This window comes from Miniopterus schreibersii (genome assembly GCF_964146895.1).
Source record: "Miniopterus schreibersii genome assembly, chromosome: 2".
Classification (NCBI taxonomy): domain Eukaryota; kingdom Metazoa; phylum Chordata; class Mammalia; order Chiroptera; family Miniopteridae; genus Miniopterus; species Miniopterus schreibersii.
Window position 1 is genome coordinate 142,017,291 of NC_138102.1, and position 17,063 is coordinate 142,034,353.

Below are 17,063 nucleotides of genomic sequence, written 5' to 3' on the forward strand. Positions count from 1 at the left end.
GGATAGAGACCAAGGGGAAGCACTATTTTAGAAATATGGTTAGAGAAAGTCTCTGATAGGGGACATTTGAACAAATATTAAGTGAGGGAGTATGTGGCTAGCTGGTGAAAAAAATATTAAGTGAGGGAGTATGTGGCTAGCTGGTGAAAAGAGTGTTCCAGGCAAAAGACCCTGAGATGAGAGCATGATTGTCCAGTTGAACAAACTGCAAGGAGGCCAGTGGGTCAGTGTTAACAGCAGAGTAAGGGAAAAGTAGAAGGAAAAAAGATGACATAGGATGGGGGAGGGGGGTGAGAGGATGCACCCCTCTCTTGTAAGGCCTTATAGCTCAAGGATGAGACATGCACTGTTCTGAATGAGATAGGAAACCAAGCCAGGGTGTCCTTGGCAAATGACATATAACTTCTGGGTCTTCGTTTTTACCATCTTAAAAATGAGTTACAAAGTTGTGAAGATCAATGATGACGTAAAAATAATTTTGAAAGAAAACATATCAATCCATTAATCCAGGTAACTCAATACATTGATTGTATTTTCTTGTCTATACATTGGCAGGCTGCATCACCTCATGCTGCTTAGACTAAGATATCCCATGAGCGAGCTAAGGGGGATTTTGTTCTTTTGTAGGCATGGGAGTGTGGTCCTGTCGAAAGGAAAAGGGTAGTTTTAGCGTGGAATTCATTTAGTCATTGAAGATCTGTAGCCGATTGCCTCTCCTCTTCAAAAGGCTGCAGCGGCGCCAAACTCGCTTTTCCAGGGTCCGCTGCAGCAGAGACACCGCCTCCTGAGCCAGTTTGCACCGAAGGTTTCGGCTTTACGCTGGTCCCCGCCTCCAACTCCCAGCATGCCGCTGGGCGTGGGGCCTGCACGTAGACTCCATTTCCCATCCTGCCTCGGGGCTCAGTCAGGACGTGCCGGCGCCTATAAGAGCCAGAGCGCTGCGGCCGGAGCCTATTGTTAGCCGGAGCCGGGGCGGTTCTGGGCGGCTGCTGCCGGGGGTGCCGGAGTTGCCGGAGCCGTCCGCCCTCTGCTGCTTGCCGGCCGACCTGCCCACCCGCCCTCCCTCCCGGTCCTGCTGGCCTGGGAACTCCCCGACCGTTGCTGCGGTCCCAGGACTCGCACTCTCCTCCCTCCTTACCATCGGGCTAGGGCGGTGGCGGCAGCAGCGGGGGCGGCAGAGACCATCGCGGGAGGAGGCAGCTGCGGCGGGGCCGGTAATGGGCCTGGGGGTGCGGGGCGGAGGGTGCTGCCTCGTCCTTTCTCGGGATCGGCCCTCGGGCGGCTGTGGAGGAGTGGTCAGCCCAGAGCCGCGAGGATGGAGGGGTCAGAAATCAGAGAGGCTCGGACGGGAGCGGTCGGGGGGCGGGGAGCCGAGGCGCCGCTGGAAGGGAAAGATTAGGGAGAGGCGTGGGAGCGATCGGCTCGGAGATCGCGGGCCCGGACTGCGGGGGCAGCTCGGGGAGACCGATGGGCGGCTTGGAAGCCGGCATGATTGCGGATGAGGGTTGAGTTCGGAATGGAGTGGAGATGATGTAGGATGGAGGGAAGTGAAGGGGAAGGGGAGGGGGAATAGAGGAAAATGTGGGAGGAGTGGTTGGGAATTTGTGAGTAGCAAGCAGGAAGGGATGGGAAGGCTGGGTAGGGGCTGCAGAAGATAAGAATGAGCGGGAAGGTTTACAGTCGGAAAGAAATGGGCCTGGAGCTGAAAGGTTCCGCGAGGGTGCCCATTAAGGGGAACCGGTGACTTGACATGTCCTTTCAGCTCAGGTTCCTGATGTGTCTCCCATTTTTCTGGCGTTGTGTGGGAAAACGAAAGCATCACTTGCCCTGGTTGCTAGCTTGATCTTTTTCACAGGCCCAAACACGCAGCAGACTGCCATTCATCCCTTTCAGTGCCATGGTCTTGATTCATCGTTTTCAGGGGGTTCAGAGTGGCATTGTGGCACACAAACCGTTCTTCAATATGAAACATTAGAAGTTATCCCCAAGAGACACAGTGTCCCCTTGTCCTACAGTTTTCAGTTCAAATTTTTAGTTAGTCGATTCAAATTTTCCTTTTCTGTACTGACTTTCCATCTTGCAAATCATCAAAGCCAGGAGGATGTTGGTGTGTGCCAGAGTTATAAATGACTGGATATCCTTGAAAGTTAATGGTCCCTACAGCATCATGTCCCAGTTCTTCCGCAAAGATCTTGTATCCTCTATATGATGGAGTTTAGACATGGAAAGTCAAATTCTAACCTTGTGTCAGTCGGCAACCTCCAGGGAGTGCGTGTAGGAGGGCGACTTCCTTGAAATACCTAGTTTAAAGGATGTTTTCACTTGAGTACTTTAAAAGTTCATGATCCTGGTAGTCACAAGGACACATATCCACAAAATTCATAGTATTTGAGAATTAACCACAATATATTGTAAATGGAGAAACAGGACAGGTCATCTTATTCAGGTTTATCATAGCACTTAGCAAGCCTTCCTTCCTCTAACCTGGCTACAGATGGTAGCCCTGGTGAGTTTGCTAGAGGTTTTGGTCCCTTGACCCTTAGCAGAAGGTTGGGTTCCAGTTGAACGGAGAGGCTTTTTCCTGTGAGATGTGTCTTTTGTTATTACTTTGGATTCATTTAAGAAAGAGGTTTTTATTACCTAAACTTTGCAAATATATTCTGCATTCACAAAATTTGGTGGGGGTAAGGGGGTCCCTCTTTTGCTAGTCTTATATTCTGGTTTTAAAGGAATCCTCATAGGCCTGAAAAGGCTTAGCTGTAGTACTAAAATTTTAGCACATATGCTGTAGATCTATTCTGTTTGATGCTGGCCTAATATCTTCTACATACTGTGGATACCTTTGGGAAATGTTCAGCTAGAAACACTTGAGAAAAGACTGTAAAGCGTTTATGTAGCCAGAAAGTGTCGGTTGACCTTTCATTTTACTGGCATTTTAAAGCTTTTATAGAGGTTTGCATCATTTTCTCAAAAGCATTTGCTGTTCAAGTTGCTCGTTTTGACAGTTAACTGTCAGTTATGGCCCACATTGCCGGTTTCACCTTGGTTATTTCTGTATAGGTTTATACATGGGAGCATAACTTACAAGTGTTTCTCTTGTACATACGCATTGATCCTCTGCCAGGTGAGAGGTGGGAATGACTGGTTTCTAATTGTCGTTTGATAGGTTGATTTGATAAATTGGAAAATGTGGAACCTCTTCTAGTTGTTGCTGTTGCAAAGCAAGATCTCCTTAGGCCACTGTGGAAGTGGATGGGAGGTTTGTTCTTGGTATCCAGTGAACATCTTTATTTAACAAGTTAAGTTCACACCAGAGAGTTGGACAAGGAGAGCTAGGTTGAAATTTAAACATACTGGTTGTCAGGACAGAATTGATGGATTTTTTTTTTTTTTAGAGGAGTTAATGTCCGAGAACATGATGCTAACAGATCCTGTATAGGGTGAAGAGAGCTAAGTCAATATGTGTGTTATTTATACATACAGCCATAGGATATTCTAAGGCATAGGAAAATATTTTTCTGCTAGGTTTCACATCTTTTCTTTTTCTTCCTTACCTACCTCTTGTCATTGCCCAGAAACCACTATTCCAGAAGTGGAAGGGGGGAAGACATAGATAAAAGGGTGAGGAATGGAATGAGCAGCCAGCAATACTTGCTACACCAGAGTGCACAAAAATTAACCTAACAAATGATGCCCCAGAGGGCAACTGGTTGAAGACAGTGGAGAATTTTGATAATAAAGATGATTTGGACCATACCCAATGTCATGCAGGGTTTAAAGAGAAATATTCAAAGAGAATCCACGCTACCAGAAGCAAAGGGGCCCCCAGGAAAGAATCAGAAGTGCACATTCGCTTCCGATCATAAATCCCTGAGTAATTCCAGGCTAAAGAAAGGGCCACTTTCGCTGGGCAGGCTGGCTCAGTGGTTGAGCATCAACCTATGATCCAGGAGATTGAGGTTCGATTCCCAGTCAGGGCACGTGCCCAGGTTGCGGGCTCGCTCCCCAGCAGGGGCATGCAAGAGGCAGCCGATCAGTGACTCACTCATTGATGTTTCTGTCTCCCTCCCCCTTCCTCTCCCTCTGAAATCAATAAAAATATTTTTTAAAAAGGGTAGGGGGGTGGCCACTTTCCTAGGAGCAATACTAGCTGGATCTCAGTTAAAACTGAAGCTGGACTTCCTTTCTGAGAAAGCAGATTTTGAGCTCAGTCTGAGTTTTCATGTGGTTGATAAGGTCCCCCCACCCCCCAAATTTCTTTTCAGAGAGGGTGGAAGAGAGAGAGAGAGAGAGAGAGAGAAACACATTGATGTGAGAGAGACATCTATTGGTTGCCCCCTGCACGCGCCCCGACCAGGGCCAGGGATCCGAGATACATGCCCTTGGCTGGAATCGAACCTCGGACCCTTCAGTCTGAGGGCCGGTGCTCTAACCAGCGAGCCAAACTGGCTAGGGTGATAAGGTTTTTAAATGGGGAGGAAAGCCCAGCCAGTGTGGCTCAGTGGTTGAGTACTGACCCACCAGGTCGCCATTCTATTTCCGTCAGGGCACATGCCCAGGATGCAGGCTCAATCCCCAGTAGGGGTGTGCAGGAGGCAGCTGATCAATGATGTATCTCTCATTGTTGATGTTTCTAAGTCTTCCTCTCCCTTTCTCTCTCTGAAATCAAACACATATTAAATAAATGGGGAGGAAAATTAAGTTCACTTGTCAACATTATTCTTTTTTTTAATCACACCCATATAAGTACTCAGTTGCAAAGATTTCTCCCCACCCTCGTAATAGAATGGAATGAGAAATTTGTTAGTTAATAGATATCTTTAAACCCAGCAGTATTCTAACCTATGGAAAGACCATGGCACTCTCCATTCTTACTATGTTCTAAGAATGTGACCTCTGATGGCAAGATCAGTAACCTGAAGAACAGAATTGACACTTTGGGCTCATTTTTAATTTAATTAAAATTCTTATCAAGTACTTGCTTTTTTTTCCCTCCCTGGCCAAATTTATTTCAGGAATATGCTTGTCTGAGACCTATATGGCTGAGGTTTCTTAGGTCCATCTTGTGACTTAGAAAGGCAGAATTTTGATGAGATCTGGATAGATCTGAATAGATCTGGTTGACTATGTAGAGCTTATCCAGAGCAGACAAATTGCTTCCAAGAGACACAGTCCAGAAAAGCAGCTCAGTAGCAGGCATCTCTTGACACCACAGTATATTCTGGGTAGCTGCTCTGCAGTAATGCAGCCCTGTCTTTCTGGGCAGTGTTGTTATTCCTGCTGCATAATTAGCAACTAGTGAGATCATAGTCTGGGGAGATTCTGGCATTACTGAGGCAAAGCAGGGAGGCTTCGTATCATCACATGTGGCTCTGGCCCTGACAGCATTTCTGTGGAGCAGATTCATATCCTTGGGAACTAAAGTCCAAAGACAGAGGAGAGATTTGTATCCCAGACTCCTTGGTTGTGTGACGGCTTGTTGAAGACACTGCCTGACATATTGATGTAACCAGAGTAAATTGTCACTTCTTTTGCTGTTTGTTTTCTGCTTGCTGGTTTCTTTACAGAGGGCAAAGGTGGTAAAGCTAAGTTTTCCTTGCACAGAGGAAGATGATAGATCAGTGGAGCCCTGTTTTATGGAACAGTATGAGATTGGGAAAGATTCTTGAAGCTAGTGCAGATTTTAATCTTTAGCTCATTCTTTAGAACCAAATTTGACCTTTCTAGGAGCCTAGAGAGACACTTTATACTTGTGAAGATCTGGGTAAAGTGTTTCCCTGGCTGCTGATATACTTTGAAATTGAGAGCCTAGAGCAGTATTTCCTAAAGTGTGTTCCAAGAATCATTTGCCCCCTAAAATACTCTGCAAAACAAAGGGTTCCATAATAAGATGTGTGAAACACTGTGTGCTGTTTTCTTCCACCCTTCCCCATGCTCATTAGCATATTAAAAGCCTCTAAGAGTTCTTCCCATAAGCAGTTTTCTAAACTGTTTTGACACAGCAGTCCTATTTCCATGTAAAAGTTATTAATATCCATTGAATTAGTTTATTTCATATATACACTTTGGGAAATGCCAGGCTATATCTTCACTGAGAAAAATAATTGGATCTAGTCTAGGTTTAGGCACAGCCTAATTCTGCTTTTGATCCCCAGTTCCTCCTACTGGCCCCTTGGAGAGTTCTCCTGTGTGATCAGAAGAGCAACTCCTGTTATCCCCCAGCTAATGAAGCCTAGAGCCCAGCTGGCTTGGAACCAAAGGCCTTCACTCCGCTGGGAAAGGTGCTGCAGTTACTCATCTCATTATTTTGAGAGTGACTGAGACCGAAGGGACAGAGGGGAAACAAAAGTAGGAGAATGTTGGCCGGAATCAGTAGGGAAATGACCTAATCTGGAGAGACCGGACATCAGTGCTAGCTCAGGTGCTTTCTCTCTTCAATTGGAGAGCTTTACTTATAGACTTGGGAGGGGTCTGTCTTAGGACAGGAATGCTGATTCCTCTTTTCCCCTGGGCAGAATCCTAATGCACCTGGCTAGCTGGTGGTGAACAGGGGCTTTGGGGCCAACGTGGTGGGCTCCCCAAGGAAACCCCTTTGAAACCAATGGATGCATTTACGGGCTCGGGTCTCAAGAGGAAGTTTGATGATGTGGATGTGGGCTCATCAGTGTCCAACTCAGATGATGAGATCTCCAGCAGTGACAGTGCCGACAGCTGCGACAGCCTCAATCCTCCTTCAACTTCCAGCTTCACACGTGAGTAGGCCACTCCCTGTGTACACTCATGTCCCCAAGCATCAGAACCCATTGCTGCACTTGAGAGACAGTTTCTAACCAGCTTGGGGATTTTCCCTTAATCATAATCCTCCCCACGCTTAGCTCAGCCTTGCTCTTTGGAGGACCTCATTGCTCTAATATGTAGACTTAAGTCTGATTTGTTCTAGCTGATTTTCTTGTGCTTGATTTGTGGATCTCAGAATGGGTTGAATTAAATTGAAGAGGAGAGGAGTCCCAGATTTGACCCTTCCCAGCAGAGTCCTACAGAGTTCCGTGATTTTGTAGCTCTAGCGGGACATAAATCTTTATAGCCTCGACAACTGGGGCAACTCCAGATTTCTTAATTCTGGCTCAATTAGGTTCTTGGAAAGAATTTCTGATACTGTAGATCAGGGGTTGCCTATGGGCCAAATCTGGCTCACTGCCTGCTTTTGTAAATAAAGTTTTATTGGAACACAGCCACACCCATTGTCTGTGATTGCTTTCATGCTACAATGACAGAGTTGAGTAATTGCAACAGAGCCTGCAAAACCTAAAATACATACTGCTTGACCCCTTACAGAAGAGGTTTTCTATCCCATTATACAACACTATCAATAGAATTTTCTGTTATGAAAGATGTTCTATATCTGCTCTGTCCGCTGTGGTAGCCATTATCCATATGTGACTGTTGAGCACTTGAAATGAGATTAGTGTAACTGAGGACCTGAGTTGTAAATGCTTTTTCATTTTAATTAACTTACATTTAAATTGACATGTGTGGCTAGTAGCTGCTGTGTTGGACAGTGAAGCGCTATAGGTTGTTTTATCCTGAGAAGATTACCTAGAGATCCTCTTCCCAGCTGATGTCTAAAAATAGACTTTGTGGTCTGCTTAGTTCAGGTCAGTCAGAGGCAGTGCTGTGGGCCAGCTGATGCTCAAGGTTCCTTCTAGCTGTACATTTATGATTTGAAAATTAGAAATGTCTCTAGGTACAGGGAGTATCTTTGGAGAAGAGTTGAGAGCCTAGGTGGATGAGAAAGCATGCGGTCCCCAAACAGGCCATCTCTGGGTTAATAAAACTGCTCTCTGCTCCCTTCTCAGCCACCTCCATCCTGAAGCGGCAGAAGCAGCTACGGAGGAAAAATGTGCGCTTTGACCAGGTGACTGTGTACTACTTTGCTCGGCGCCAGGGTTTCACCAGTGTGCCCAGCCAGGGTGGTAGCTCTCTGGGCATGGCACAGCGTCATAATTCTGTACGCAGCTACACGCTCTGTGAGTTTGCTCAAGAGCAGGAGGTGAACCATCGGGAGATTCTTCGTGAGCACCTGAAGGAAGAGAAACTCCATGCCAAGAAGATGAAGGTGCCTAGGGGATCTGGGGTCTGGTACTTCCCATGTGCCAAAATAAAGTGGGAAACCACCTAGGTCTATTGATATTTTATTTTATTATTTTTATTTTATTTCACTTTAATTTTATTATTTTATTATTTTATTTTATATTTTATATTTTATTTCTGCTTCCCTTGATATGTAGATTCCAGATCTTTTTAGTGAAAAGGCTCAGATATGGAATCAGATATCAGTCTAAGACACCCTTCTTTTTGTGTCTGGTGGGAAGTCTACCAGAGATAGCAAAATGGATTCTCTAGAATTCCCAACCATTGCCAACCTCAACAAATTTTTTTAAAGGTTTAAAATATGGATACTTGAAGATATTCAAGTTGGCCCCCCTAGAACCTGAGGAAGCACAATGTTTCAATGTCTTACCAGATGACACAGGACAAGTTTGGGATCTTTAAATTGTCTGAAAGGATCCTGCTATTTCTATAACCCCCATCACCTCTAGGTGATAGTCTTTCAGGTGTAAGCAACAGCATTACCAAATGGCTATTTTGATTTGCATAGTACTGTGCCTGCCACTGATGCTGCACCAGCTCTTCACGTATAGGAGGAGGGCAGGCCTGGAAGAAGGCCCATCCTCAGATGGCTCCTTATAGCTACCCATTTGCTCCCTTAGCACTGCTTGGCATTCCACAGCCATAGTTTCCACCAGTCTGCAAAAATTTCCCCAAGAGTTCTTAGTTCCAAATTTGGAGAATACTGTTTTAGCCTGGCTAAGTTTCTTTCAGGCCCATATTAAAACAGGTGACTGCATTATTGCCAGGGTTGTGGGTGCAATCCTGCTGAGACACACCACAGTGTGGTCGGGTTGGAGAACTGGCGGCAGAGGATGTAGGTTAACTGGATGTCATGCTATGTCTATTTCCCTCAGCCTACTTCTAAAACCATACACCTGTCTTTCTAACTGGAGTGACATTCAGGCTTCCCTTTCTCTGTCTGAGGAATTCTGTCATTGACCCCATCCCCTTCCTGCTGCTATAGTAACAGCTGGGCAAATAAACACTGTTCTCATCATTTGCAATGAAGGCTTTCTTCCCTTCTCCCAAGAAGAATCCATCCCTCTCCTAAATCTGATAGATTTCCTATCTTTAGCACTCCTTATAGGGGAGGCAGTTGGTCTCAAAAATATATATTCTGCATTTCCCATATGCCATCTAATATTTATTTTTCTTTTGGGCTACCACCAAAAAAAAAAAGAAAGAGAAAAAGCTGCTGATGTCCTGGCCAATGTGGCTCAGTTGGTTGGGCGTGGTCCCGTGCATGGAAAGGTCACTGGTTCAATTCCCAGTTGGCACATGCCCAGGTTGCAGGTTCGGTCCCCAGTCAGGGTGTGTATGGAAGGCAATTGGTCAGTGTTTCTCTTTCTCCAATTAATAAAATAGAATAAAATAAAAAGCTGTTGGTACTCTGCAGCTTTAATTACCAATAATTTTTCTAATACTTTCATTACCTTTTTTTGCCTTTTACCCATACGGAATTCATTGTTATGAATAGTATGAATTGGGAATCTAACCTTTTTAAATATATATATATATATTTAAAAAGGTTAGATTTTGTTAGATATATGTTTGTTTATCCCAATACCATTTAGTTATTGAAAGACTCTGTCAGTGATATGAAATGTCACCTCTGTCATGAGATATTCTCATCTACGCGGGTTTCTTTCTATTGCATCTCTAATCTCTTTCCTTTGAGAGGATAGCAGGAGTGAGGGTGATTAGGAGGAAGTGAACCCTGGTGAAATGGACAGGAGCAAGCCTAAGGTCCGAGGAAAGGCCCCTTGTGGTTGGCCTGGTATGGAAATAATAGACTTAAGGAATCCTCAGAAGTACCACTTTATTTCTCTCATTTTTTTACCACCTTACCCAAAACAAACACAAACAAACAAACAAACAGGTGTGTAGCTTATTACCACAGTCTGTTGCATCATATCTCTCCTAGGAGTTGTTCCTTTCCCAGCACTACTCTGGCTGTCTGATGAAATAAGCCAAACCCTCCAGTAGCTTGGCTTTCACCCTGCTAGTAGCTTCCAGGGCCCTGAGGATTATGAGACCTCGTTTTCTTTGCTTGAATTTTCTAGTGAGTTTTCAAAACTCATTCAACTATAGATTGTCTTCAACCTGTTCTTCCACTAAGATTCCCTTACCTGGCTGGCTGTCTCTCTTAGCCAAGAGAACCCAGTTCTGCCTATATTACATATGCCACCTTACCTCACGTACAACTTTTCTTTGAAATCAAATGAAAACGATTAGAAAGGAGAAAAAATATATTTCTTCTAGGCCATGGGTTGGAAGTAAGGGCTCGATAGACGTTGATAATTTGCTTATATTTTTCTCTTCCCAATAAAATGCAGCTCTCCTGTGTATGGATAGATGCTTTCACAGTGGAAATTCAGGTTCATTGACCTTGTATAACACTTTAACGTCCTCTCCCTTTTTCCCAAAATGTGGTTTTGAGTCCTTTGAGGGGTGCAAATTGAAGGGTGTTTGCAAGGTTATCTATACACCCAAGGAATATCCAGCATTGATAAACTTCCTCCTGGTATTAGAAGGCAGTTAGCCAAAGTGAAGGGGCACAAGTCTGGCAATGGAGGGTGTATTTGTGGGAATAGATTAAATTCTGGGAGGGAAGAGGGGATGGGTTTTGAGAAACTTCGATCCTTGTGTTGATAGGATGGTGTTAGATCTGCATGAGGCTTCCAGTCTTCCTGCTCTAGATTATTTATTGATTTATTTATGTATTTGTTTATTTACTTTTAGAGAAACATCGATTTGTTGTTCCACTTATTTATATATTCATTGGTTGATTCTTGCATGTGCCCTGACGGGGTCAAACCCACAACCTTGACGCATTGGAACAACACTCCAACCAACTGAGCTACCTGGCCAGGGCTAGATTTATTGTCTATTTAAAAAAATTTTATTTTATTGATCTTAAAAGGTGGGAAGGAGAGAAGGGGTTGGAGGAGAGAGAGACATTGATGTGGGAGGGAAACATTGATGAGTTGCCTCCCACGTGTGCCCCGATCGGGGATCAAACTCAAAACCTGGGTATGTGCCCTGACCTGGAATTGAACCCGCCACCTTTTGGTGTAAGGGACAACGCTCCAACCATCTGAGCAACGCAGGCCAGGGCTAGATTTAGTCTTTTGACCTACACCTTCCCATATGGTAGCCACACGTAGCTATACTTAAAATTAAAATTTAAAGTTCAGTTGCTCAGTTACACTAGCTACACTGACAGTGCTCAAAAGCCACATGTGCTGGTGGCTACTGTATTAGACAGCATGGGTGTTTCCCTCGCGGAAAGTTGTTGGACCATGCTACTCAGAGGCCCTGTAAGGGGGCTCACGCTGGTAACGCTCTGGAGGCTAACCTTCCTTCCTGTCTCTTGGCAGCTGACCAAGAACGGGACAGTGGAGTCAGTGGAGGCCGATGGCCTGACACTGGATGATGTTTCTGATGAAGACATTGATGTGGAAAATGTGGAGGTGGATGATTACTTCTTCCTGCAGCCTCTGCCCACCAAGCGGCGACGGGCCCTGCTAAGGGCATCTGGGGTCCACCGCATTGATGCTGAAGAGAAGCAAGAACTTCGAGCCATCCGCCTGTCACGGGAAGAGTGTGGTTGTGATTGTCGACTGTATTGTGACCCAGAAGCGTGTGCCTGTAGCCAAGCTGGGATTAAATGCCAGGTCAGTCCAAGTTGCCCTGAGATGGTGTATCTGCATTCGAGTCAGGAGTGTGTGGCGTGGGTGCCGGTGAACCTGGGAGGCTGCCCATTAGAGGGCAGATTCCCCATGACTGAACACTCCCTAGTTCCACAGCCCTCCTCCACCAGCCAAAAAAAACAGCATGACAACTTCAGGCTGTGGAGATACCTGTTATCTCGTCTGTGTTTTATACCTTGGGGGTGCTGAGAAGCAGCTGTCAGCAAATGGAGAAGTGGGGGTTAGTAAGTGTAACACTTAGTAGCTGTTCCCTAAATATTGACTTGTTCCTTGAGATAAAAGGAAGCAGAGAAATGAGGTAGACCTTTATGTTTTACTTATTTTTTAAAAAATATATCTTTATTGATTTCAGAGAGAGGAAAGGAGAGGGAGAGAGAGAGAGAAACATCAATGATGAGAGAGTCATTGATCAGCTGCCTCCTACATGCCCCCGACTGGGGATCGAGCCTGCAACCTGGGCATGTGCCCTGACCGGGAATCGAACCCCGATCTCCTGGATCCTAGGTCAATGCTCAACCGATGAGCCACGCCCGGCCGGGCTGAGGTAGACCTTTAGATTCTATCTTGCAGACACTTATTCACAGTACCTCTACTCCAGTTTTATAAAAATCAAAATAGTTCTTGGATCCTGTCATTCAGGATCACACTTGGCCTGGCAGAGCTTAAATTCATGGTGCCCTAAAAGATAGCATCATCCCCCAGCTGGCCCTCTAATGGACAGTTTGGAAAACACATTTCAATTGAAAACAGCAGTACCATCCCAAAGAATGAAATGTATGTGGAACTTGTATACTGAGGGTGTGGATGCTGAGTCCTTATAGTTGAACTCCTGACCAACCTTTACTTTGTTATTTTTGGGTAGGTGTCAGATAGCTGTAGTGGATCTAGCCAAATCCTGCTTTTCAGACTGAAGTCCCATAATCAATCAGTCTGTTATTCACAGACCTGAGGACAGTCCTGATAGACTGTTCCTAAGAACTGAAATGGAGAGTTAAGTTGACATCATAGGAAAAAACTGTATTTGTACATACCAGCTTACTCACATTTTTAATTTAATTTTCACTATTCCCCCCCCCTTTTTGGGATCCAAAAGGGAGAAAAGGAAGTAGAAAGCATCTGCTTTCCAGGTAACTTTGGTCTGTAAGTTAGTTATCTTGGTAACAGCTTCAGAACCGAACTGGTCAACCACAGGGAAAATGAAGCCGGTAGTGAAAACCTGGCTATTTTGTTTGAACGTTCATTGTAGCACCTTTTGTTAGTTTCCCCAGAATGTATTTCTTTGGACTAGCTGTGACTTCTCCCTTTCCCATGCCTGTCCTCGCAGAAGACAAGAGGCTTAGCCCCAGCCTTTTGTTTTCTGCTCTGAGAAGTGTTGGCATTCAGAGAGGCATCTCTGGACTTTTGAACTTGGAAGGGCCCTCTGATATGATTTTTGTCTACTTTTTGTTTAGAAAACAAAGCCCTAGAGAGAAATGAGGCTGCACTGGAAACGCAAGTGGTCTGATAACTACCATCTGGTGCTGTGTTAGCTCACGCTGCATGTTGTTTTGAATTGGCTGTGTCTCTTCTTGTAAGAAGACCACAGATCCCACCTGCTTGTTTTTGCCAGCTAACGTCTCCTGTCGCCATTGTTAAACTGTTGGTCTCCTCTTGCCTCAACCTCCTTGTCCCCTCCTCAGGTGGATCGCATGTCCTTTCCATGTGGCTGCTCCCGGGATGGCTGTGGGAACATGGCTGGGCGTATTGAATTTAATCCAATCCGGGTCCGGACTCATTACCTCCACACCATCATGAAGCTGGAGCTGGAGAGCAAGCGGCAGGTGAGCCGCCCGCCTGCCCCAGACGAGGAGCCCTCCCCCACCGCCAGCTGCAGCCTGACAGGAGCCCAGGGCTCTGAGACACAGGACTTCCAGGAGTTCATTGCTGAGAATGAGACAGCAGTGATGCACCTGCAGAGTGCGGAGGAACTGGAACGGCTCAAGGCAGAGGAAGACTCCAGCGGCTCGAGTGCCAGCCTGGACTCCAGCATAGAGAGCCTGGGTGTGTGCATCCTGGAGGAGCCCCTGGCTGTTCCTGAAGAGCTGTGCCCAGGCCTGACGGCCCCCATTCTCATCCAGGCTCAGCTGACCCCGGGCTCCTCTGTCCTATGTTTTGCTGAGAACTCGGACCACCCAGCTGCCTCAGCAGTGACCAACCCATCCTATTTGAACAGTGGGCCCCTGGTCTATTATCAGGTGGAGCAGAGGCCAGTCCTGGGGGTGAAAGGAGAGCCTAGTACAGGAGAAGTCCCACCCTCTTTCCCCAAGGAGAAGGATCTCAGTGTCTTCTCTGTCCCTGTTACCTCACTGGTGGCTTGTAGCCCCACAGACCCAGCTGCCCTCTGTAAACCAGAAGTAGGAAAAGCATCCACTCTAGAAGCGCTAGTGCCCGAAGACCGTAACCCTGAGGAGCCGGAGAATGAAGACTTCCGACCCTCGTGGTCCCCGTCAAACCTCCCCTTTGGCACGGACAGTGAAGAGGGCCGTGTAGTGGAGAAGACCTCACAGCCCAGTGAGGACCGGCCCACTGAAGATTCTTCTCTGGAACTCCCTCTGGCAGTGTGACACAGGGATGGAGATTCTGCCTCTCACCCATTCTCTATTTATTCCCTTATTTTATCTATCACCATTTCAGAACAAAACTGTAGAAGCAGCTGCTGCTCCCATGTTATTTTATTGGGGTCTTTGGGGAACGGGTGGGAAAGGATTGTTTGTACAAGTATTTTTTAAAGGGTAAACAGAACCAAGGAGACCAGCCCCAGCTTGATCTGGGGATAGTCTTGGGGCAGAGTTAGGCCGCATGGTGCCGAATACTGAGCTTTCTGGGCCATTGGAACAAAGAACTAGGATCTCCAGGAGAAACTAGGTAATTCAAGCAGCTATTCTTTTTGTAGGGATCAGAATATATAATTTGAACAGCATGGCAAAGCCCCTTCTCTCCTGAGCTCCAGGCAGGATACAAGCTCCTTTTTCTCGGTGATTATTCTGATATCCCATTCTGGTGTATCATAATACAGTTGGAAATGTCTCCTGGAGAGGAGGGGGTAGAAGGGTCTCTGCTTCTGTACAAAACCTCCAGGATTTATAAAAATTTAACCTGCCTTCCCTGGCCCCCTATTTGGTAAATAAGTTAATATTTGACGTGTTTGGTGTTCTCTGACCTGTTCCCCACACTGGGGATTCCTGGTCTGTGACTTGAATTACTTCTTCCTCATGTTCTTAGGTACTAGAGTTTAACTTGTCTATTTGTCTCCCCCCCCCCCCTTCATTTGAAGAGAAAGAGCTAGATTGGCTGGGGATGTGGTATAAAGGGCCCGTGTCTTGTGTGTGTGTCTAACACTAGCTCTGTCAGGCAGCCCTAGGCTGGACTCACACATATCATGGGAAGCATGTATGGAGCATTTAAGTGTGTCCAGAGGAGGCAGCAGGAACAGGCTGCTGTCTGGAAGATGACTTTGTGCCATGTTTGCTTTCACCCAGCACCCCCTCCCCCCTTGGGAGATTTGAGCTTTAAAGGATACAGGATATGGCAATCTAAGGTCATCAGTTTTTTGTTATTGTTTTTTTTTCTTCTGTATCTACCCTGGTTGTCCTTCTTGGATAATACAGGTTTTGAGAATTCTTATACTATTCCAGTTCACCCCCAAGAATTGCGGATATTTATTAAACTCCCTCCATCTTGATATGTAAAAATTGGGGGCCAAACCAATTCCTAAATGCTACATACAACTCCCAGGTTCCATAGAATTCAAGTTCTGATAATTGGCTTTGAGGTCTATAGAATGGGACTCAAATTCAGTTCTTACCTCTATCTGGGATACAGCGCCTATTTCTCTCATGTCTGGCTTATGTCCCTGGATGTGCTCCACTGAACACCACTGAATTCAGTAGCAAAGTTATCTTTGTCTCTGTTTTAAAATGGAGACAGCAGGGAACAAAACATTCTCTAGCACCCTTTACACTATGCCTCACCTCTGGTATGGTTTATTAACCAGGAAAGAACAAAGTGAAACGTTTTCTTGGTGGGGAAGATAACTGTTCCTATTTATCTTACTCATAAAAGCCTTTTCTTGTGGGATATTAAGGTCCTGGGTTCTTAAAGCAACCTTCATGTATGCCAGTAGCATTTCACCTATAAAATGGCTAAACTGAGCCTGATAGGCCTTGTACTTAACACAGTTATATCTTTTAACCCAGTCTGCCTCCCTTGTTCTTGTTTTTGCAGGGTTTGGAGGAGAGTTCTTAACTATATAGGTCCTTAATGCTCCCCATCCTCCAGCCTTGAGAGTCCTAGGTACCTGAGGTCAAGATGCTATCCCAAACCGAGCTGCACTCCCCTACCTTAGATGGTTCCCTCAAATACAAGGCTGAAGCTTAATTGGGAATTGGACCCTATGGAGAAGAATCTATCTGAAAGTTTGTGTTGAAGGGGAAGGTGAGCTTTACATTCCCTCCTTAGGAAGGATTCCTAATCTAGGAAGTGATTCCAGTTGCTTAATAAGAGACACAGTAGCCTTTGAGATCAAACCAAGAATTTGAATCTAATTATTAAACTCATTGCAAACCCCCAAGATGATTTTGGGGGGGGGGAGGAACACACACAAAAACAACAAAAAAACCAAAACTAGTTCCTTAATCTAAACCCTTCATAAACTTTATAATTCTGACTCACACTGATCCCAACCTTTGAAATGCTAAATGTTAACATCTAGCATTAACTGTCTTGTTAAGCAAAGGGCCTTTTTTACATCCTAGTCCATCTCATTTCTGGTGCTACCCAAGTTGGACACAATTAGAGCTCATGGTTGCTAGAAAAGCTAGGCCTCTGATCACAGAAGCAGATAGCTTCAAACCTGCTCAGTCCAGGCCTAGATAAAAGAAATGACTTATTGCAACTCATTTTCCAATTTCCTTTCTCATACTATATACAGGTAGTATTTTCAATGTGAATCCAAAGCTTGTCTGGTTCTCTGAAAACATTTTTTTTTTTTTTTTTTGCCTTTTAGGTCCTTTACATTGTGATAATGCTGTATTTAAAGAGAATATTTAAATGTAATATTAAAGAAATATTCAAAAGAATGGTGTGTTACTCTTTTAACTTGGCAGGCCACACTCCAGTTACTTGTTAGAAAAAAGATGC

General features: G+C 45.2%; 1 protein-coding gene across 4 annotated transcripts; it reads left to right on the top strand.

Annotated features, from left to right (window-relative positions):
• Positions 1-906: 906 nt before the first annotated feature.
• CSRNP2 (cysteine and serine rich nuclear protein 2) lies at positions 907-16,927 on the top strand. Of its 4 annotated transcripts, none has more exons than XM_081130199.1 (6): positions 954-1,214; positions 6,156-6,421; positions 6,516-6,752; positions 7,857-8,116; positions 11,553-11,849; positions 13,565-16,927. In XM_081130199.1, the coding sequence occupies exons 3-6, from the start codon at positions 6,602-6,604 to the stop codon at positions 14,486-14,488; spliced, it is 1,632 nt and encodes a 543-aa protein (XP_080986325.1). In that variant the 5' UTR covers positions 954-1,214; positions 6,156-6,421; positions 6,516-6,601; the 3' UTR covers positions 14,489-16,927. The 4 variants fall into 4 exon arrangements, with proteins under 4 accessions (XP_080986326.1, XP_080986325.1, XP_080986327.1 ...); XM_081130201.1 differs by having other exon boundaries at positions 973-1,214; positions 7,857-7,915; XM_081130200.1 differs by lacking the exon at positions 6,156-6,421 and having other exon boundaries at positions 907-1,214.
• The last annotated feature ends 136 nt before the right edge of the window (positions 16,928-17,063 follow it).

What these genes read in the sequence shown, in the direction of transcription:
- CSRNP2 (XM_081130200.1), top strand. Translation starts at nt 6,602, where the DNA reads ATGGATGCATTTACGGGCTCGGGTCTCAAGAGGAAGTTTGATGATGTG. An exon ending in TCCATGCCAAGAAGATGAAG is followed by an intron (nt 8,117 to 11,552) that starts GTGCCTAGGGGA and finishes GTCTCTTGGCAG; the next exon opens with CTGACCAAGAACGGGACAGT. An exon ending in AAGCTGGGATTAAATGCCAG is followed by an intron (nt 11,850 to 13,564) that starts GTCAGTCCAAGT and finishes TCCCCTCCTCAG; the next exon opens with GTGGATCGCATGTCCTTTCC.